General features: G+C 44.0%; 1 protein-coding gene and 1 non-coding gene across 2 annotated transcripts in view; one reads left to right on the forward strand and one right to left on the reverse strand.

Moving 5' to 3' along the window:
- LOC126183074 (FAD synthase-like) overlaps window positions 1–23,123 on the reverse strand; it is a 112,355-nt gene extending 89,232 nt beyond the window's left edge. The window contains exons 1-2 of the mRNA XM_049924905.1: window positions 22,964–23,123; window positions 21,051–21,145 (exon numbers count right to left, since the gene is read on the reverse strand). Of these exons, the coding sequence (XP_049780862.1) occupies window positions 21,051–21,145; window positions 22,964–23,090 (222 nt within the window). The 5' untranslated portion in view covers window positions 23,091–23,123. The remainder of the gene's footprint in view (window positions 1–21,050; window positions 21,146–22,963) is intronic.
- On the forward strand, window positions 19,022–19,096 carry Trnas-uga (transfer RNA serine (anticodon UGA)). The gene has a single exon. It is a non-coding gene; the product is annotated as a tRNA-Ser (tRNA).
- Window positions 23,124–23,496: the final 373 nt, after the last annotated feature.

Genomic DNA, 23,496 nt, shown 5'->3' on the forward strand with positions numbered 1-23,496 from the left:
TAAGATCTGACAAAAGAAAGAATTGTTTTGTGGAATTTTATTGTTTTGTGCATAATTAAGTACAGTCTAGGGCATTAACAAAATAATGTGTGCAAGCTTTCGCAACTCTCCATTTCGGGTTTTTGTGTAAGTGGGAGTATTTATGCTTTTCCATTTTTTCGAACAACTTCTGCTAACTGAACACTTCCTTGTTAAACGTTCGCTTGTAGTCACCCTTATTTGACTTCGTCACTCTCTCAATCAAAGGATCTGTTCTTGGAGGCCCCAGTGCCTTTGCGGCTAACTGTTCCTAGTAATTTACTTTTCTGTTCCTTGAATGAGATTTTCACTCCGCAGCAGAGTGCGCACTGATATGAGACTTCCTGGCAGATTAAAGCTGTGTGCTAGACCGAGACGCGTACTCAGACCTTTGCCTTTCACGGGCAAGTGCTCTACTGACTGAGCTACCCAAGGACGATTCAAGACCTGTCGTCACAGCTTTACTTTCCTGCTAGCATTTCAAATAGATTCCATAAAGTTCATGTTGACACTGCACATGAAAGTCAATTTCCACATAGTAAACAACCAACTTCAAACACAAAGTGCTGTTTGTGGAAATGATTAAAAGTAAGTCTATCAATATGGTCACTTGACTAGAATATAAATGAGGGCCTAAAGCACGCCACCGTCAATCCCACATTTAAGTGAATTATCAGAGAAAGAAGCTTCTCATGAATTTTCATGTGGGCCTATAGCACAGATAAATGTGACTCAGCATTAGATCAACAGGCTTCTGAAGCATGGATAAATACTACAACCACACAATCGGTGGTAATGTGCTTTAGACCCTTATGATTCTCACAAGGAAAACTCCACATCGCTCCCCGCTCATATTTAGTGGTAAGAGCGCCCAGTGGAAATCCCGTCAAAAACTGAACAGATATCAAGCATAAAATAGAAATAGTGAACGATCCAAGTGCTTAAGCGCTAATGGTGTTGGACTGTAAAGTGGACAAGCTGTGATGAAGCAAGCTGGGATATCTTTACTGCCCCTCTTATTTTGCCATCTGCCTCCTTAAAAATTCATTTTTTCATCTTTGACTAATTACTATTAACATATGTGAGTATAATCTGCATTTTTATATAAAGGAAAGGTTGGCCCTCAGTTTTAAAGAATATAAAACCAGATCTAATTTTGTGCTTAGTTTTATGTATGTAATTGATTTTCTAATTTATTGTGACTATTCCTTGTTAATACTTTCATTACAGAGTGAAATCAGTGAGTGTTTCATAACTTCAATTCTGTTGTTGATGAACAGGGTGAAAAGTATTTAAACTGACAAACTCTGGGAGTTTGTAGGGGACATCAAAACAAATATTTTTCCCTAATGTCATTTTTCCCTATGAGGAGTATTTAAACCGGTAGAGGAAGATTTCTCTGACGGCAAATTAATTAAACCAACAAACACTTTTCCATTTTTTTATGACCAAGAGACAACACATTAACACAACCCAATTTCAATTACAGAATATTTTCAAAAATGCCTCCATTGACACGTAAACAAAGGTTACACCGTCGGATCATGTTCTGTCTGACATGGGCAAAAACCCCAGGAGTATCCTGAATTGTTCCTGCTGCTGCTACTATCCGGGCAACCAGATCCTCTTCTGATGCAACATGAGTTGCATACACAAGGTTGCGCATCTCTCCCCACACAAAAAAGTCCATAGGGGACATATCTGGGGATCGAGCAGGCCATGGTACAGGACCGCATCTGCCAATCCACATTTCTGGAAACCGTCGGTCCAGGAATTGATGCACACGACAACTGAAATGTGCCAGCGCCCCGTCATGTTGGAACCACATGTGTTGTCTTGTAGGGAGTGAGACGTCTTCCAGCAATTCTGGCAATGCTCTAGCGAGAAAATTGTAATAGAGCCTGCCATTTAATGGCCTAGGTAGCAGACACGGCCCAATTAAACAGTTTTTGGATTGTTTGGGGGAGGAGACCAGACAGCGAGGGCATCAGTCTCATCGGATTAGGGAGGGACGGCGAAGGAAGTCGGCCGTGCCCTTTCAAAGGAACCATCCCGGCATTTGCCTGGAGCAATTTAGGGAAATCACGGAAAACCTAAATCAGGATGGCCGGATGCGGGATTGAACCGTCATCCTCCCGAATGCGAGTCCAGTGTGCTAGCCACTCCAATTAAACAGTCCCCAACAACACCGACCCACACATTTACAAAGAACTGCACTTGATGAGCGCTAGTAACTGTGGCATGTGGGTTATCCTCACTCCAAACATGCAAGTTGTTCATGTTGAAGACTCTATCATGCCCGAACGTTGCTTCATCAGTAAACAACACAGAGGATGGAAATGTAGGATGCATTTCACACTGTTCCAGGTACCATTGCGAAAACTGTGCTCTGGGTGGATAATCAACTGGTTTCAGCTTGTGGACACGCTGTATGTGAAATGGATGTAACAATTGCTCTTGAACGACTGTTCTTTCATTTGTCTGATTCGTCCCCATGTTACATGCAATTGCACGAGTGCTGACTGAAGGATTCCACTCCACATGCTGCAAGACATGTTCCTCAAATTGCAGCGTTCTTACCGTGTGACAGCGTCCCTGTCCAGGTAATCTGCTAAATGACCCGGTCTCACGCAGACATTGGCACACAGCAGCAAAGGTCATATGATGTGGGATACGGCAATTAGGATATTGTTGTTGATAAACCCACTGTGCAGCTTGTCCGTTGTGGTGCACTACATAGTACGCACCAACCATATCAGTGTACTTAGTCCAGATGTATCGCTCCATTAATAAACAGAGACAATGCACTACTACACTGGTGGACAGCAGTTGCCTACAACTGAAGAGTATAATACGCCCTCTAACAAATGAAGATCGTAATACAGCCTCTAACAACTGAAGAGCTTAATACGGCCTCCACCGGTTTAAATAATCCTCATAGGAAAAAATGATGTTACGGAAAAATATTTGTTTTGATGTCCCCTACAACCTCCGAGAGTTTGCCAGTTTAAATACTTTTCACCCTGTATAAACAAATATAAATTCTGTAATAACTGTAAACATTTGGAAGAACAACTAACAGTATTCTTACAGGATCTATTTGGCTCTAATCAAAAACACGTTAGCAAAGCCAGCTCTTAATTAATTCCAAAGTAATTTCCAGTTTAGTCAAAAGTATTGTTTGTGTAACTATATTTGAAATTACATGATTTAAACAAAATAATATGGCTTAACCCTTGTAGTAGAAGAAACTGTTAAATATACGCAATTTTTCAATGTATTCAGTTCATTTAATGAGTTATGTTTGTTATTTCTGTAAATTAAACATCAAACAATGTGTAGTTTCAGTGCTTACTATTGCCATAATATATAAGGGCCCAATTTTTGGTCCCGACACAGTCAGTCCACAGCCGTGTTTCAGATGCGGAACCCATATTGGTTAGATCAACAAGAACAAATCAACTCAACTGTGAAATAAGTGTTACACCAATAGGCCATGTGTTTAAGCAATGACAGTGCCTGTTCAACTTATCTGAAAGACTGTGAAATGTGTGGATAGGTTTTTACTGCTCATAGAAGTTCAACAGTAAACTATTGTAGCGGTATGTGGATGTTTGCCTGCAACCTATTAATTACGCTTATCGAAAATTAGACAATAGTTAACTGGCCATATTAAATGTGTATATTGGGGGGTTGTGAACAGTGAAAGTAAAGAACTGTGGAACGCAAATCTGCACCTGTTGGCTACATCATTTAAAGTAGTCAGTGTTGAACTTCCACCCCCATTTTTCAGCCAGTATAGCAACACAGTACGTCGACACAGAGGACAATCAATGAGGAAATAAAGTAGGCAAACGTCACAGAGCCTGCATTAAAAGCACCATCGCACCATTTTTTTCCCCCCCACAAATTATGAACTGTCCATTCAGTCACTGACCTGTCTGTTCGCAGCATTCACATTTATGTCTGTGTCATGTTGTAATGTCTGTCTGCAACAGTGAGGTGTAAGGAAGAGACCTATAATGAAAGTTAATTCTGAACAACTACTGTATTAGCAGCCAAAAGGAAGTGGCTTTCGAATGGGAACCACAAATGTTTGATGACAAGGCAACAAATCAACCAAATCCTCCACCGGAAAACACGTCTGGTGTGTCATTCTAGGCACTAGTGACAGTATGTGTGTCATGTGATAGGAATCTCTTATCAATGCACCTAACTGGTATGCCTGGTGAGTGAGTGACAAACACTTCCTTGCCTGATTTAGGTAGGCCTATTTGTATGAATGTGAGTCCGCAGCTCGTGGTCTTGCGGTAGCATTCTCGCTCCCCGCGCACGGGGTCCAAGGTTCGATTCCCGGCGGGGTCAGGGAATTTCCCTGCCTCGAGATGACTGGGTATTGTTGTGTCATCTTCATCATTATCATTCATCCCCATAATGGTCAGAAGAAGTCAATGGCAAACCACCTCTGCTAGGACCTTGTCTAGTACGGCGGTGCGGGTTTCCCGCATCGTTCCCTACGCTCCTCGTATGGGAGCTCATCATCATCATGAATGTGAATGTGATCACTCCTAAGGAAATGGTGAAATCATAACAGTTTGTCACATAAGCTGCAACAAATGAACTCAACAGTTTCACAATCACACTGTTTTATCAAAACATACAAGGTGGAATCCAAAATTTTCAGAACTGGTGCTGCCATCTGGAAAGTAGGAGTAGTAGATCTTTGCACTGCTAGGTGGCGGGAGCTGCATATCTGATGAGTCAGTGGGCGGAGTGGCATTGAGCTGGGAGCACGTGTTGTGTGTCCACAGTGGTTTCCGTAATAGTGTATGTTTGGTGTGTGGTGTTTTACAATGGATCTGCAAACAGAACAGTGCATATGTGTCAAATTCTGTGCGAATCTCAGAAAAAGTGCTATGGAGACCTTTGCAATTATTCAACAATTGTTTGGGGGACAGAGCACGAGCCGTATGCGTGTGTTTGAGCGGATGAGCCCATGCTCTCCAAAACCCAAAAAAGCGAGACAGGTGAAGAGCAAAGTGAAGAGCATGATCATCATTTTCTTTGATACCAAGGGAATTGTGCACAAAGAATTCATCCCACCTAACCACACAGTGAATTCCGCATATTATTGTGGCGTTTTGTGATGGATCCGTAAAAACATGCAGCGATGATGGCCCAAACTCTGGCGTCAAGGGAACTGGCTGCTGCATCACGACAACATGCCCTGTCACACGTCCTCACTCACCAGGATCTTTTTGGCAAAAAACAACATGGTGGTTGTACCCCACCCACCGTACTCACCAGAACTGGCACCTTGTGACTTTGTGCTATTCTCAAAACTGAAACTAAAGTTGAAAGGTTGTTGGTTTGACACTCTAGAGAGGATTCAAAAAGCATTGCTGGCAGTGATTAACACCCTCAAAGAACAGGACTTCCAGAAAATGTTTGACCTGTGGCAGAAGCGCTAGGACCGGTGAGTACAAGCAGATGGGAACTACTTTGAGAGTGATGGTGACCGTTAGTCCAGATGGCAGCATCAGTCCCAAAAATTTTGGATAGCGCCTCGTATGTTTTTAACATTGTTGAAGTTGTGTTCCATTTTTGGAATCGCTTTGTTGTAAGATTGATCACACCCATTTATTTGTCATCATTTCTGTGAGATGTCTATGTGGTATCTCTCCTGCTCTCAATACTCATCACATTTACTTCCAGAGTAATGTATTCTTATCACGAATCATATTCTATAACCAATGTATAGTATGACAATTGCCAAGACTACAGAAAAAAAAAAAAAAAAAAACATTTCAATGACTGGACGGACAGCTGATAATGTTGTGGGAAAAAAAAAAAAAAATAATTGACGTGAGGGGGTTTTGAACAATGCTCATCCACTTTTCGGTCCAATACCTTGACCACTTAACTATGAAGCCATGGCTGTTCAACAACACTTTATGTTGTACATCTTAAGCCTGAACTGTTTGCTGTTTCTATTTTGCTTTTTTTCAGAGTTCAGTACACCTTCTTCCTGTTTTCAAGCTCGATTTGCATTCAGTTTTTGACAGGCTATCCACTGGACCATATCACCACTAAATCTGAGGAGGGGGGGGGGGGGGGAGGGGGGTGCGTTAGAGAGTTTCCTTTGCCAGCACTTCAAATGGATTACCGTGTGTACAACTTTAACATATACTGACATCCAATCTAATTTTACTAAAGTATATAGTAAGTGAATTAGAATATCTGTGGTGTGTTCTATCATCTAGTAGGATTTATGCCAAGCAAATAGTGTCAGAAGTCTGCCACTGTGTGCTACCACCTGGTGGCACTGACGTAAATTTCTAGTTGAGTGGCAAGGGCTAGCTGTGCTCTTTGTGATCTGTACAGATTGTTTATCAAATCCGTACATATTTGGCTCGTAAGGCAATTACATCATGTGTGATGTGCATGTGCAAAAATTACTTACAATGTGCACAACTGAAGCTGTGCTCATGACTCTACTGTTATGTTTCATGGAGTCTAGAGGAGCAGCAGCACGGTAGATTTAAGTGCTGTATCCTTCAGACTGCAGCTTCTATGTTGTGTTTAACAGCATTCATAGATAAATAACCAATAAATCTGCAAGATGTCAAAAGTTAGGGTGTTCACATGCCCTTGTGCTCTTCCACAGAAGCCACCACTGCTCAGTATATACTTTGCACAACACACTATAGATCCTAAAGATTGGCAGCAGTGATAGAAGGCAGAAGTGAAACTGTAGCGTGTGAGCTTTCTTTTAAATTTATATTTTACTCAGTGTACAGAAATTCACTGAGGCGACATCAAATAAGTTTGTAATGTCAACTGAGGAAGTAAACTCATTTTTTCACATTCCTCTCATTGAGCCTAAAATATCACATTGATGGGGTGGAGCACATGAAGTGCAGTGAACATATGAAGTGTGACTTGTAAGAAAAGCGTTAAACAATAACAGCAATGGTGATGAAGTTTGTCATTGATCAGTGCTGTGATATTTTTCCTTTCTACACTGCATAAAATAAAAATTACTGTATCTCCCACCTTATTTCACAAAACTGACAAAGACACTTTAGCTTGTGTTTGTGTGAAATCTTATGGGACTTAACTGCTAAGGTCATCAGTCCCTAAGCTTACACACTACTTAACCTAAATTATCCTAAGGACAAACACACACACCCATCCCCGAGGGAGGACTCGAACCTCTGCCGGGACCAGCCGCACAGTCCATGACTGCAGCGCCTTAGACCGCTCGGACACTTCAGCTTGTAACTGCTGCAAAAGTCTGCCTCATTGTATCAAATTTATAGTAATTCTTTCATTTAAATACTTGTTGCCTTCGTTCAGCAATTCCTGAACGAAGTAAAATTATGGTCGTAGCACGTTGGAAAATAGCTTGATTACCTTGTACAAGATATCAATTTCAGTTTTTCGATGAGTTTTCACTTGTTGTTACACACCTGTGACTTTTTAAGAACTAATGAAACTCGTTACAACAAATGATTGTATAAACATTGTATTTTATGTTTAATGTCCTTCACTTATACAGACTTTATTCAATGTGTTGGAGAGGGTCAAAATTTTTAATCATACATCCCAATTACATATGTTTTCCCTTTTATTTTGGTTATTTTAATGTTTTTCTCAATTCTGTATTTTCCTGAATTTTGTATTTTTTAAGTCTGCACCACATGAAAATGTAAAACAGGGCTTTCACTGTATTAACAATTGAGACATTATTTTTTCTAAAATTACTATGATTTTTTTAATTACTTTGTTACACTCAGGTACTAGCGAGAAGTTACAAAATATGATATATTGTCCCAAAAAATAAAAAAATGTCAGTTGATGGATAGGACTAATCCTAGCTAAGTATGAAAAGAAACAGTCAAACATGTAGAATTCTACATCTTAAAACAAAACAAAAAAAGCGAGAAGTTACAAAATATGATATATTGTCCCAAAAAATAAAAAAATGTCAGTTGATGGATAGGACTAATCCTAGCTAAGTATGAAAAGAAACAGTCAAACATGTAGAATTCTACATCTTAAAACAAAACAAAAAATTAACAAAAACTACAAATTTCACATGCAACAAAAGAATATGAATGAGTTTAACAAATTATTTTCCTACATATTCACCACCTAGCTCTATGATGCAATCTTCTGGAATGTGAAATATACCCCTGCCGCATATCGTAACCCATTCTTTTCCCAAGGCTATCACCTACTAACAGACATAACTTTGCAATCTTTTCCTAATTTTCAACATTCCTGTGTTAGAAAGAACAGTTACATATCTGTGGGCAAGTCCTCTGGTGTGGAGACAAGGGGTCAGTGGATGTGTGCATGGACTCCAGAATCATTTGTGATCATGAACTCTAGGCCAGATACAAGTAGTATCTACAGTCGCATGACTTCAAGCTTCACAAAGTAGCTACAGCAGCATATGGTGCAAACTTATGCATGTGTATGCATTAAATTCACACATTATGCTAGACTACAACAGTGGATGTGTGAGATATCAATCTGTAGTTTATCCCTGTATCATAGGCTTCAAGTAATAAACTAACATTCCAATAACGATCGGGTCATTAGATACAGAGCACGTGATAGTACTGGACTTAGACATGGAAGAAAATGCCCATTAAATGCTTTATATGCCCTCCACTGCTAGTGCTGCTGCCTGGTGTCTGTGTTTGGTTATTGCACATTGATGTCAAATGTGTAGGTTTCTGAAAGTCATTCTCACAGTGCCCACTGCAGACTGTTAACAGGGGTATGAGCATATGGAAAAGGTTCCACAGTGTGTGACTGACTCAAAGACCTCTTAAGTGATAGAACGCAGTATGTTGTACTCAACGACGAGTGTTTGTCAGAGACAACGTTGCCAGGAGTGCCCCAGGGAAGTGTGACAGGACCGCTATTATTTTCTACATTCAGAAATGATCTGGCGGATGGTGTTGGCAGCAATCTGTGGTCCAGACAAGGTGGGCAGCAATCTGTGATTGTTTGCTGATGATGCTTTGGTGTACCAGCAAAGTGTCAAAGTTGGGCGACTGTAGGACGATATGAGATGACTTCTTGTAGGTGTGATGAATGACATCTAGCTCCAAATATAGAAAAATGTAACTTAATGTGGTTGAGTGGGAAAAACAAACCTTTTAATATTTGGCTACAGCATTATTAGGGTTTAATGTCCTGCTTGACACAGTCACATTGTCTAAATATCTGGGCAAAACATTGCAGAAAATATTAAATGGAATGAGCATGTGGGGATTTTGGTAGGGAAAGCGAATGGTCAACTTCGGTTTATTGTGTGAATTTTGTGAGAGTATGGTTCATCTGTAAAGGAGACTGCATGTAGGATGCTAGTCAGACCTATTCTTGAATGCTGTTCAAGGGATTGCAACCTACAACAGGTTGGATTAAAGGAAGACACTGAATCCAATTCAAAAGTAAACAGCTAGATTTATTACCAGTAGGTTCGATCCACTCGCAAGTATTAGACATGCTTCAGGAACTCAAATGGAAATCTCTGGAGGAAGGTGATGTTCTTTTTATGGAACGCTGGTGAGAAAATTTAAAGAAGAGGCATTTGAAACTGACTGCAAAACGATTCTACTGCCGCCAACATACTTTTCATGTAAGGGCCATGAAGATAAGATATGAGAAATTAGGGCTCATATGGAGGCAGTCATTTTTCCATAGCTCTGTTTGTGAGTGGAACAGGTGAGGCAGGGATCACTGGTGGTACAGGGCCCCTCTGCCACTCGTGGTACAGTGGCTGGCAGAGTATGTACGTAGATGTAGAATGTATGTGGTGGTCACTGGACCAAGTAATTGTGATCTGTTTCATGGTTTATGCTTAGCAAGTTCATGTTTCACGAGCACACTAATAATTATGTTCTTTTAATAGGATGGGCCAATTAAATTAATATCATTTGAAAGATAAATTATGGATACCAGTATTGCAATTGATTACTTTACCAGTTCTGGTACATCAGAAATTGTTATATCTACGGTTGACCCTACCAGTCACTTCTTCCAGAAAGCTTACCAGTTTCATACAAACAGACTCTGAAACCAAAACCTGTCTCTTCTAATTCTAGTGGAGATGTGTCGGAGTATTCGCTCTTTGCCACAAGTTGAATATTTTTTTTGTGTTCAGAAAGACAATTTTATGATTGGATGAGAAGTAGGTTTATTGTTGGTGCACCTAACCATACAAGTTTGCATTTCTGTGGTTTTCCTAAAATATATGCTGGAATGATTCATTTGATGGGCCAAGAGTAGAAGCATATCCAAAATGGCTCAGTTTGTAAATACGCTCCTAGAAATTGAAATAAGAACACCGTGAATTCATTGTCCCAGGAAGGGGAAACTTTATTGACACATTCCTGGGTTCAGATACATCACATGATCACACTGACAGAACCACAGGCACATAGACACAGGCAACAGAGCATGCACAATGTCGGCACTAGTACAGTGTATATCCACCTTTCGCAGCAATGCAGGCTGCTATTCTCCCATGGAGACGATCGTAGAGATGCTGGATGTAGTCCTGTGGAACGGCTTGCCATGCCATTTCCACCTGGCGCCTCAGTTGGACCAGCATTCGTGCTGGACGTGCAGACCGCGTGAGACGACGCTTCATCCAGTCCCAAACATGCTCAATGGGGGACAGATCCGGAGATCTTGCTGGCCAGGGTAGTTGACTTACACCTTCTAGAGCACATTGGGTGGCACGGGATACATGCGGACGTGCATTGTCCTGTTGGAACAGCAAGTTCCCTTGCCGGTCTAGGAATGGTAGAACGATGGGTTCGATGACGGTTTGGATGTACCGTGCACTATTCAGTGTCCCCTCGACGATCACCAGTGGTGTACGGCCAGTGTAGGAGATCGCTCCCCACACCATGATGCCGGGTGTTGGCCCTGTGTGCCTCGGTCGTATGCAGTCCTGATTTTGGCGCTCACCTGCACGGCGCCAAACACGCATACGACCATCATTGGCACCAAGGCAGAAGCGACTCTCATCGCTGAAGACGACACGTCTCCATTCATCCCTCCATTCACGCCTGTCGCGACACCACTGAAGGCGGGCTGCACGATGTTGGGGCGTGAGCGGAAGATAGCCTAACGGTGTGCGGGACCAGAGCCCAGCTTCATGGAGACGGTTGCGAATGGTCCTCGCCGATACCCCAGGAGCAACAGTGTCCCTAATTTGCTGGGAAGTGGCGGTGCGGTCCCCTACGGCACTGCGTAGGATCCTACGGTCTTGGCGTGCATCCGTGCGTCGCTGCGGTACGGTCCCAGGTCGACGGGCATGTGCATCTTCCGCCGACCACTGGCGACAACATCGATGTACTGTGGAGACCTCACGCCCCACGTGTTGAGCAATTCGGCGGTACGTCCACCCGGCCTCCCGCATGCCCACTATACGCTCTCGCTCAAAGTCCGTCAACTGCACATACGGTTCACGTCCACGCTGTCGCGGCATGCTACCAGTGTTAAAGACTGCGATGGAGCTCCGTATGCCACGGCAAACTGGCTGACACTGACGGCGGCGGTGCACAAATGCTGCGCAGCTAGCGCCATTCGACGGCCAACACCGCGGTTCCTGGTGTGTCCGCTGTGCCGTGCGTGTGATCATTGCTTGTACAGCCCTCTCGCAGTGTCCGGAGCAAGTATGGTGGGTCTGACACACCGGTGTCAATGTGTTCTTTTTTCCATTTCCAGGAGTGTAGCTTGTGTGACACTCTGAGTAAAGTATACCACGCATGCCAAAATGGCACTATCCAAAATGGGTTCTGTGGTAAGTGTGGTGCACTACGGGTCATAGATGACAGGGTTGAACAACAGCTGTGCAGATGTGTTTGGGTGAACAGACATGCAACTACTGAATGACTGACTGCCCATATGAACCAAGGGGCTGCCAACAGTGTCTCCTCAACGACATTTCAGTGAATGTTACTGCACAAGGGCCCATGCATCAAGCACCTGGTTCTTGCACCCACGCTGACTGCTGTTCATCGGCAACGAAGCTGGGAATTTGCATGCTCGTACTGCAAATGGAGGTCCACTGAGTGGCAGTAGGTGGCCATTTCAGATTAAATGTTTTATGTTCCATCGGATAGATGGTCATTGGTGTGTACAGTGTGAAATGTCTGAAAGCAAACAGCCTGCAACAATTGTCAGAAGGACTCATGATGGAGGAGATAACATTATGGTCTGAGGAATGTTTTCGAGGCACTGGCTGCACGAACTTGTCATTCTGGGAAGAACAATGGATCAACACAAGTACGCATCTATCCTTGGGGACCATGTCCTCCCCTACAAGCAGTTTGATTTTCATTAGCGCAGTGGCAACTACCAGCAGGACAATGCAACCTGTCACGCAGCTCACAGTGTACGTGCATGGTTCGAAGAGCACTGGAACGAGTTTACTGTAAGGGTTTAAAGGGGAGAGTGGGGGTGGGGGGAGGGGGGGGGGGCAAACTGCTTGGTCATCAGTCCCTTGTTTCTAGGGAAAGAATAAAACAAACTAGACTTACAGCACAAAACCACGAGTAAGAAAAAATCACGAGAATGACAGAAGGGCAACAAACATTACAATAGACAAAATAGGACAAGAAAACCAAAGAGACACAAGAAACAGGTAGAAGGGATTAAAACAAGAGAGCAGATCACCATGGCTCGCTGATCACGAGAGTAAAACGGATAGGCCAGCCACTCTGCAAAGCATTAAAACCTCCAGCCTGAAAGCACTAGGGTCAAGAAGACAGAGGAGCAAAGGTGATGCACTAAAACTTAGATAGAATGATAAAACCTACCCTCACGTATAAAACATAGATCAGCTGATGAGGTGTTGTCAGCTAAAATTAACAGTAACTAGTCCGGTAACCAAAGATTATGTTGCAGGGCACCCAAAGTAGGAAATCACATAGAATATGGGCCACTGTCAACCAGGCACCACACCGACACTGAGGCGGGTCTTCACAGCGCAGCAGATAGTCATGGGTCACCCAAGCATGGCCAATGCAGAGTTGCCAGAGGACCACAGAGACCCTGTGAGAGGCCCACATGGAGGACTTCCACACATTCATAGTCTCCTTAATGGACGCAGTTGTTGTGCATACCGAGGTTATGCCATTCTGTCTCCCAAAGCCGAAAAACTTTGAGGTGTAGTACTGAACGCAGGTCAGTTTCAGAGATGCTGATCTCCAGAAGCAGTCTCTGTGTAGCCTGTTTAGCCAGCCTGTCAGCAAGTTCACTGCCTGATATTCCGACATGTCCTGGGGCCCAGAAGACACCACTGAATGAGTGGACTGTTCCCGGGCATAGACAGACTTCTGAATGGTCACTATCAAAGGATGACGAGGGCAGCACTGGTCAATAGCTTGTAGGCTGCTCAAGGAGTCACTACAGATAAGAAACAACTCACCAGAGCAAGAACAGACGTGCTCAAGAGCACGAGATATGGCCACCAGCTCTGCAGTGAAAACACTGCAACCATCTGGCAAGGAGAGCTATTCAATAGGTCCCCTGTGAACATAGGCAAAGCCAATGTGACCATCAGGTGTTGAGCAGTCAGTGTAAACCACTTCAGAGCCCCGGGACACGTCGACAATTGAGAGGAAGTGGCAGCAGAAAGCCGCAGGATTAACTGAGTCCTTAGAGCCATGTGAAAGGTCCAGGCAAAGCTGCAGCCTAGATATACCCCTTGGATGTGTATGCGAATGGACCCAGAGGGGAGGAGGTAAAGGAAAGCACTCTAGTTCACACAGAAGGGTTTGGGGGCGAACTGCGATTGTAAGCCCTGACCTGGGCTGACGATGTGGGAGGTGAACCACTGTGGTTGAGAAAAGGAGACGGTAATTTGGATGCTCAGGAGAGCTACAAATGTGTGCAACATAACTGGTGAGCAGTTATGGATGCCTGAACTGCAATGGAGGGACTCCAGCCTCCACAAATACGCTGGTCACTGGACTCATCCTAAAAGCTCCCGTCGCTAGTCGAACTCCACAGTGGTGCACTGGGTCTAGCAACCACAAGGCTGAGGGCGCCGCTGAACCATAAACCAGGCTCCCATAGTCAAGGCAGGATTGAACAAGGGGCTCTGTGGAGCCACAACAGTGTAGAGCGATCTGCACCCCAGTTGGTGTTGCTCAGGCAGTGGAGGGCATTGAGGTGCTGCCAGCACTTCCACTTAAGCTGATGAAGATGAGGAAGCCAAGTCAATTGGGCGCTGAAAACCATTCCTATGACTTGATATGTCTCCACTACAATGAATAGGTCATCAGCAAGGTAAAGTTCTGGTTCCGGATGAATGGTATGGCACCGACACAAGCACACAACATGCGGATTCGGGGCTGCAAACTGGAAGCCATGGGGTAGAGCCCATGGCTGCAACTTGTGCTCAGCAACATCAGTACTGGAGGAGCAGTAGGAAATGCAGAAATCGTCTGCATACACAGAAGGTGAGACAGACTGCCCTACAGCTGCTGCTAGACCATTAATGGCCACTAAAAATAGAGATAAACTCAATACAGAGGCCTGCAGGACCCCATTATCCTGGATGGGGGGGAGGGGGGGGGGCTATGGGAGGCACTAACTTGAACACAGAAAGTATGGAGCAACAGGGAGTATTGGATAAAAATCAGGAGAGGACCCTGGAGTCCCCACCCACACAGTGTGGCAAGGATATGATGTTGCCAGGTCGTGTCATAAGCTTTTCATAAACCAAAAGAGATGGCAACCTGGTTGCTGCTGTCTGGAAAAGGCTGTTTGGATGGCAGACTCGAGGGACACTAGATTATCAGCAGTTGAGCGACCCTGGCAGAAACCTGACATGGAGCCAATAGGACTTGTGAGTCCAGGAGCCAACACAACCGTCGAGTCACCAGACGTTGTAGCAGCTTACAGAAGCTTAAAAAGAATGCTGGTGAGGCTGATGGGCTGATAGCTATCAACTTCAAGTGGGTTTTTACCAGGTTTGAGCAGTGGAATGATGGTGCTCTCCCATCACTGCGACAGGACGACGCCATCGCTCCAGATGCGGTTGAAGCTGATGAGGATATGTCGCTGGTAGTCCAACAAAATACGTTTAATCATCTGAATGTGGATCTGATCTGACCCAGGAGCTGTGTCGGGGCAATGTGCAAGGGTGCTGAGGAGCTCCCACTTAGTAAATGCAGAGTTATATGGTTTTCTGTGGCATGTAGTGGACGAGAGGAGTTTCGCTTCCATCTGCCATTTGAGGGTACAAAGGCCGGGGGAGGGGGGGGCGGGTAATTCTCCAATGCAGAGAGCCAAGCAAAGTGCTCTGCAATTACGTTTGCATCAATAGATAACATTCCATTTATATGAATGCCAGGGACACCTGTTGGGGTCTGGTACCGAAAGACACGTCTGATCTTCGTCCAGACTTGTGAAGGCGACATACAGTACCCAATGGTCGAGACCTACCTAACTCAACACTTCTGTTTCCATCTTTTTAAGAGACAGTGAACACGGGCACAGAGCCATTTCAAAGTTATTAGGTGCTCCAGGGAAGGGTGTCGCTTATGTTGTTGTAGAGCCTGCCTACGCTCTTCAATGGCCTCAGAGATTTCTGGTGACCATCAAGGTGGCACCCTAAGGAACAAGGGACTGCATTTTCCCCCACAGAAATAATCATTCTGGTGACTCTCTCAACCACCACATCGATGTAACCGTGTGGGGGAGATTCATCAGTGTCAGCAGAGGTGAAAGCTTCCCAGTCTGCCTTGTTTAATGGCCATCGGGGTAAGTGTCCGGGGGGAATGATCCTGGGGGAGTGACAGGAAGATGAGGTCACTGCCACACAAGTCATCATGTGCTCTCCAGTGGACAGATGGGAGAAGGCTACAGAGTGATAAATAAATGGCTGAGTAAGCACCATGAGCCATACTGAAATGTGTGGGAGCCCCAGTATTTAAGAGGCAGAGGTCAAATTGAGACAATAAGTTTTCGACATCTCTACCTCGACCAGTAAGCACAGTGCCACCCCACAAGAGGTCGTGTGACTAGGGCCTCCCATCGGGTAGACCATTTGCTGGGGTGCAAGTCTTTCAATCTGAAGCCACTTCAGCGACTTGCGCACTGATGGGATGAAATGATGATGATTAGGACAACACAACACCCAGTCCCTGAGCGGAGAAAATCTCTGACCCAGCCGGGAATCAAACCTGAGCCCTTAGGATTGACATTCTGTTGCACTGACCACTCAGCTACCAGGGGCGGACACTCCACAAGAGGTTATGGGCATTAAAACCTTCCAAAAGTAGGAAAGGTTTAGGGAGTTGATGAATCAGTGCGGCCAATATATTCAGGGGTACTGCACCATCTGAAGGAAGATATAGCTGGAGACAGTTATTCCCTGTGCTGTCCTTACTCTGATAGCCACAGCTTCAAGAGGAGTATGAAGGGGCGCAGGTTTGCTACATACCGACTGCAGGACATAGACCCAAATTCCACCTGACACACTATTACAGTCACTACAGTTTTGTAATATCCCCTATAGCCACAATGCGCAGGAGTCTGCACTGCTGGGAACCAGGTTTCCTGATGGACAATGCAAAGAACAGGTGTAACACTTAAAAGTTGACATAACTTGGCCAGGTGGGAGAAAAAACTGCCGCAGTTCCACCGGAGAATGACACTTTCTGTCGTATGGGGAGGCATGAAGTGACCAAGGAAGCAAATTAGGCCTCAGCATCACCTGCTGCCACCAATTGAGTGTTAGCATCAAGTCCCATTGCATCCGAGGCATCGGCGAGATCTAGGTCCTCAGAGGATGTCAGAATCTCCACCTCATCCTTGGTCGCGGAGCCATGGGGGAGTGCTGGTGCAGGGGCCACTGTAGGCTCCCTTAGGCCTCAGCATCACCTGCTGCCACCAGTTGAGCATTAGCATCCAGTCCCATTGCATCCGAGGCATCGGCAAGATCTAGGTCTTCAGAGGATTTCAGAATCTCCACCGCATCCTCAGTCGCAAAGCCATGGGGGAGTGCTGGTGCAGGGGCTATTGTAGGCTCCCGTTTCTTAGTGGCCTCCTCCTTTGGTGGTTTGCCCTCTCACTGTCCTTAGGGGCTTACTGGGAGGGCTTCTCGGAAGTTGCTTCAGGCACAGAAGACCATGAAGCCCTTTGACCAGCTCTTTCAGCCACTGGCTGGTGTCCACTTGACCATTTGGGGGGGGGGATTGTCAAACGTATAGACCCAAGGTACCCCTTCTGCTTGAGAGGAGGCTGTTTCTTCTCTGGCTGGTGGGATGGGACCTATGTCCCTGGCATTTGGGGGGGGGGGGGGGGGTGATGCTACAAAAGTAGAAGCTTTGGGAGCAACAGAAGAAGACTTTCCCCCAGCCAGCTGGAGTGGGGAGGAAGATGGGCGGCCCTGAGGGCCTACTGGAGTAACCTTAGATTATGGGTGTAATGGTGTCACTGATGGCGACACCATCTTGGCCGCAGCATAGGAAAACAGCATATGAACATGGTTTAGCCTTTCATATTTGAGTTTAGCCTCATGGTAAGACAGCCTGTCCAGGGTCTTGTACTCCATAATTTTCCACTCCTTTTGGAGTAACAGACAGTCCGGTGAGCAGGGCGAGTGGTGTTCTGCACAGTTGACACAGGTGGGTAGAGGCGAACATAGAGTATTTGGATGCAGCGAACGTCCGCAATCTCTACATGTGGCACAGGAATTGCACCGAGAGGACATGTGCCTGAATTCCCAGCACTTAAAGCATCACATAGGGAGAGGGACATAAGGTTTGATGTCACAGTGGTACACCATCACTTTGACCTTCTCAGGTAATGAAGCACCCTCAAAGGCCAAGATGAAGGCATTGGTAGCAACCCTATTGTCTCTGGGTACCTTGTAAACACGCCAGACGAAATGAACACCCTGCCATTCTAAATTGGCACATAGCTCGTTTCTAGACTGCAACAGAAGTCACAATGAAAAATAATTCCCTGGACCATGTTTAGTTTTTATGGGGAGCGACCGAAACAAGAATCCCACCCAGCTTGTCACTGGCGAGTAATGCTCGGGGGTGGTTGGGGATGCCGTCTGAATCCAAACTGACCCATTGCACATTTTGGACAGTGCTGTCACTTCCGCAAACTTATCCTCCAGGTGCTCAACAAAAAACAGAGGCTTCGTATCCACATGGAGAGGAACAATTTAGGGTATACCTGTACGCATTGAACTCAACCTTTCCTTCCTTAGAGACTGCTGGGGCCATTCAGTCCCCAGCAAAAGATGAGTTAGTCTGCTTCCTTGCAGGTCATCCATCCTGATGCCACCCACTCCGATCAGGTGCTCTCCCCACAGACGCAACCCAGCCACAGCAAAGGTCACCTGGCACGATGGCCATTACCAGGACTCCTGATGCCCCAGGAAGATGAGTGCATCTACTCCTTGGCATACATGGGGAGTTTACAGCTCAGGCATCAGCATTGCAATCCCTGTGTTGTGAGGGGGCTAGGCTACCACCGAACGGGTACATGACAGAATGAGATTTTCACTCTGCAGCGGAGTGTGTGCTGATATGAAACTTCCTGGCAGATTAAAACTGTGTGCCCGATCGAGACTCGAACTCGGGACCTTTGCCTTTTGTGGGCAAGTGCTCTACCAACTGAGCTACCGAAGCACGACTCACGCCCGGTACTCACAGCTTTACTTCCGCCAGTACCTCGCCTCCTACCTTCCAAACTTTACATAAGCTCTCCTGCGAACCTTGCAGAACTAGCACTCCTGAAAGAAAGGATATTGCGGAGACGTGGCTTAGCCACAGCCTGGGGGATGTTTCCAGAATGAGATTTTCACTCTGCAGCGGAGTGTGGGCTGATATGAAACTTCCTGGCAGATTAAAATTGTGTGCCTGACCGAGACTCGAACTTGGGACCTTTGCCTTTCGCGGGCACTGGCAGAAGTAGAGCTGTGAGTACTGGGTGTGAGTCGTGCTTCGGTAGCTCAGTTGGTAGAGCATTTGCCCGTGAAAGGCAAAGGTCCCGAGTTCGAGTCTCGGTCGGGCACACAGTTTTAATCTGCCAGGAAGTTTCATATCAGCGCACACTCTGCTGCAGAGTGAAAATCTCATTCTGGAAACATCCCCCAGGCTGTGGCTAAGCCATGTCTCTGCAATATCCTTTCTTTCAGGAGTGCTAGTTCTGCAAGGTTCGCAGGAGAGCTTCTGTAAAGTTTGGAAGGTAGGAAACGAGGTACTGGCAGAAGTAAAGCTGTGAGTACCGGGCGTGAATCGTGCTTTGGTAGCTCAGTTGGTAGAGCACTTGCCCGCGAAAGGCAAAGGTCCCAAGTTCGAGTCTCGGTTGGGCACACAGTTTTAATCTGCCAGGAAGTTTCATATCAGGATACATGACAGATCCACCACAAGGGACTGGCTACCATGCAGGATATTGGGTGCAGAGAAATCCAATAGTGTCATGAGGGTGAAAGAGGAGAGGAGACAATGGAATAGATGACATGTCCTGGAAGGTGTCCTCGCCCAAATAGTTGAATTGCAGGTGGACATGCAAAGCCATGACAAGAAAAGGTGCAGGAGATCAAATTTACCGGAATGGCACTATGGATAACTGGTGCACCACGTAAGGCATCCTTCCCCAAATGGCCTGCACTTCTGTAGAATTTGTGAAGTAGGAGGTCAAACCATAAAATGCGATCTGAACTTATAGGGCTGAAAAGTGGGAGACTCCTTTTAGTCGCCTATAATGACAGGCAGGAATACCTTGGGCCTATTCTAACACCCGGGGGGGGGGGGGGGGGGGGTTAACTGTATTCCCTGGTCACCAAATACACCACGTAGAATCTGTGGGAGCATCTCGGTCAGGCTGTAAGCACCAGGGATCCTCATCTGAGAAACGTAGTGCGTAGTGCAGATGGTCAATCCAACAGAGTAGGAATTATTTCACATTGCTGTCAGTACCTTCTAAAACCTCCATAACTCTCTTCCAACACATCTTTTAGCAGTCTATGCGGCAAAAGGTGTTTGTTCAGGCTTTTGACTGGCAGTCATATTAATGTGAATGGACAGTGTAGTCTCATCCTAGTACAAAGAAAAATTGTCAAAATATTTATGTGGCCTGCAGTACTAAGGTGAGCTGCCACACTTTCATCTATGAAGAAGTAAACATGGTGTTAATATGTATGAAAAAGCATCATGTATTCTGCAATACACAAGAATAGCTGGATAATTTGCAGTGGTAATTTTGTATCCAGAGAAGCTTACTAGTATAGCACCTGGAGGTTCACCGAAGCAGACATTTTTAAGAGCTCGGATTCTCCACAGAAGACAATTTGGCAACAGAGAAGTTTCCCACCACAGCCCTTTAAGGTTTATGCCACAAACATAGAACTTGTTCCTTGGCAGTCAGCCTTCTTACAAGTTACTGATATCAGACCTATGCACCAAAATACTCCCCAGAGATTTGTCTATTAGCAAACACCGCTTTTCTGAATTTACCCATCAGTTTTACCTTTCTTAATGAAAAGAGTATTGAATATGGCGCCAATGTTGACACTCGACTGCACTGCTGATCAGACTATCACCACATCCAACATTTCAGGTGGAGATCTTTCCACACCTTAGTCCAAACTACAGCCACATGAGAATCTTTGTTAGAAAGGACAGATATGGTCAAATAAATTTCTGCAGTGAAATTCAAGTAAGATCAGAAATTTACAGCTTCAAAGATTCACACATTATTATGAATCAAGAAACATTTCAGTTGCAACGCAATGGAGAACTGACACAAAGTGAAAAATCTAAGAAACTAAAAACACATACACTGTTTTAGAATGTGTGTGAGATTTATCTACGGTTAATTGGATCGGAGAAATTTCATGTTTTACAAAGGAGCAACCTTGTACTAACTATTAACCAAAAATTTTATTACCTGTAGCTACGTATTTCTCTTTACCTAAAACACATCTATTTCAATAAAAAGAATGATGTGTTACAAAGAAATCTTACCTTTTTCACCTTTACTCCAATATCAAACAGCTTTTTTGCTATAAAATGTGAGTTTGTATCCAATGTTTGGCCCTTCAAGACTTCATCTCCAATTACTGTAAAAAAGTTTTTTCATGTCTGGGATGAAATTGTCACATTTTCTAAAGGGATGATATTATTGTTATGCTGGGAGAAACAAAAACAATTATATGATGTTTTTGTAAATATTGAAAAGTGTAGCATGTGCAAATCCTTCACACAATCCGAACCAGTTAACAGAGTTTACTGGCTTAACAACGTGGTGTAAGTAGGCGTTTAAATAGCAGTTTCTTAACCTATATAAAATATGTACAGTAGCAATGGACAGTTGACATTTGAAGTACGAATTCTTCCAGTTATGTACTGAAATGATTTCTGGAAATTATAAATGCTATACCATTTTCATTTCCCTATGTTCCACAAAATTAAAGATCTTGGCAAGGTCACAGCAAACAGCAATAGCATAACTTTATTGTGTATTTGTACTAGAATTGAGTTCACGAGATCATACATTGTCTACTCGGTACTGAAGCCTTTTACAAAAGCCAAACTGAGCTGTTGTTAAGAGATTATTCTCAAAATAGATGGTTCAATTTTTTGTTGTAAGCTACATTTTCAAAAATGTTTGATAACAAGGAAAGGATAGAGACTGTTCTACAAAAAGGAATCAGTAATCTCCACTTTTGTATATTTATACTTCCGTCTGCATACTTCAGTATTTCTGGAGATACACACTGACTCATTGAAAACATCTCAAGGGTGGAGAAATCAAGCCAGGAAAAAACATTTGCGGATATTATCATGGTCAGAAGTGTTACTACTTTTTGGTGATTTAAGATCTTTGTGATTTCTCTAACAGATGAGTTGGCAAAACTGATGTGTTCTGGTGGAGAATTCATTGCCTGTCTATGTAATTTATTGCATCTGCTTTTGATAGACCATTTTTGGTCCCTCTGTTTTCAGATATAATATGTTATTAGGTTAGCAGTCACTTGTTTCATTCCAATAATACCGCAGTGGCCATCATAAGAGTCTTCAAAATTTTACTTTCGCACATTTTAGATGTGATAACCCTTGTGAAATTTGTCTGTATAGGTAACAAACCAAGGCTGGTGCTGGCAGCAATCTGTTTGTTAAAAGATGGCTGCAAGAACTGTTTGTTTTTTGGCAAATATCTCATCATTCCCACATAATGCAAAATAATTTTTACTGATGCATCTTTGCTCTTGGCTTCTCAAATTTTTCTCTGTCAATTGGAAATGAATCACTCTGCTTACTAATTTTTACATCAAATTGAAATTACGGTTGTTCTGACATGCAGAATTTTGTATTCAAACCAGAGGGCAGTCTTGATAAAGCACTGGCATTGCAAGGTACTTCTGTGAATCTGTATCCAATTTCACAGATTTATCCCATCAATGTGCTTGTCCATCTTTGTAGACTCTGAACTGACTTTACTTGGATGGAATATTGAAACCGGACGCTTGTGATCAATCAAATGGTTCAAATGGCTCTGAGCACTATGGGACTTAACATCGAAGGTCATCAGTCTCCTAGAACTTAGAACTACTTAAACCTAACTAACCTAAGGACATCACACACATCCATGTCCGTGCAGGATTCGAAGCTGCGACCGTCGCAGCAGCGCGATTCCGGCCTGAAGCACCTAGAACCGCTCTGCCACAGCGGCCATCTACTTTTCACATAATAGAAAATCATTTTTTGTGCTGCATCTTTGCTCATGGCGGCTCGAATTTTCTCTGTGTAACTGGAAAAGAATCGATCTGTTTTCTTCATCAAGCTGCACGCAGGATTCTTCATATATATTAAAATCTATCCGCTAATTCTTACCCGCAAGTTAAGAGTTACACCTCACAATAAAATATAAAACTTACTCACAATCCCTGCCGTTGGTTTCATTTCCTTGACCTTTTTAGTACAAAGGTTTCTACAACTATATATTACATGCTTCAGACTTAAACTTCGCTTCATGTTTTCCAGGTATAACAAAGATCTTGCCATTCACAACAGTCGTCTGCTACATTTGTTGTCAAACATTAGTACTGCGGAAGTTCATAAGCATCAAAGAAAGTCAATATCGCTGCATTGTATAGTCACATTGCCTAACACTACGAAAACTGGCGCAAACGTTCATACCTGTCGACTGGTAATCATTTTTGAAAGTACTTGAAAGTTTATTTCTTTTACGATTATAATGACTATTAATTACTTCTATGCGGAATATATAAGTGATATTTAATTTTTAAAAAAAATTACCACATCTTTCTTGTTTCTGCAATGAGAAAATAAATTCCTGTTATTGTAGCTCAAATGTAATAGTAGTTTTCTGTGGTGTATGTAAAGCCTGGTTCACACGTGTAACTGATATGAGGCCATAACTTGTGGCGTTTCTATAGCGACACCGTGA

This window comes from Schistocerca cancellata, chromosome 1 (genome assembly GCF_023864275.1).
Source record: "Schistocerca cancellata isolate TAMUIC-IGC-003103 chromosome 1, iqSchCanc2.1, whole genome shotgun sequence".
NCBI lineage: Eukaryota > Metazoa > Arthropoda > Insecta > Orthoptera > Acrididae > Schistocerca > Schistocerca cancellata.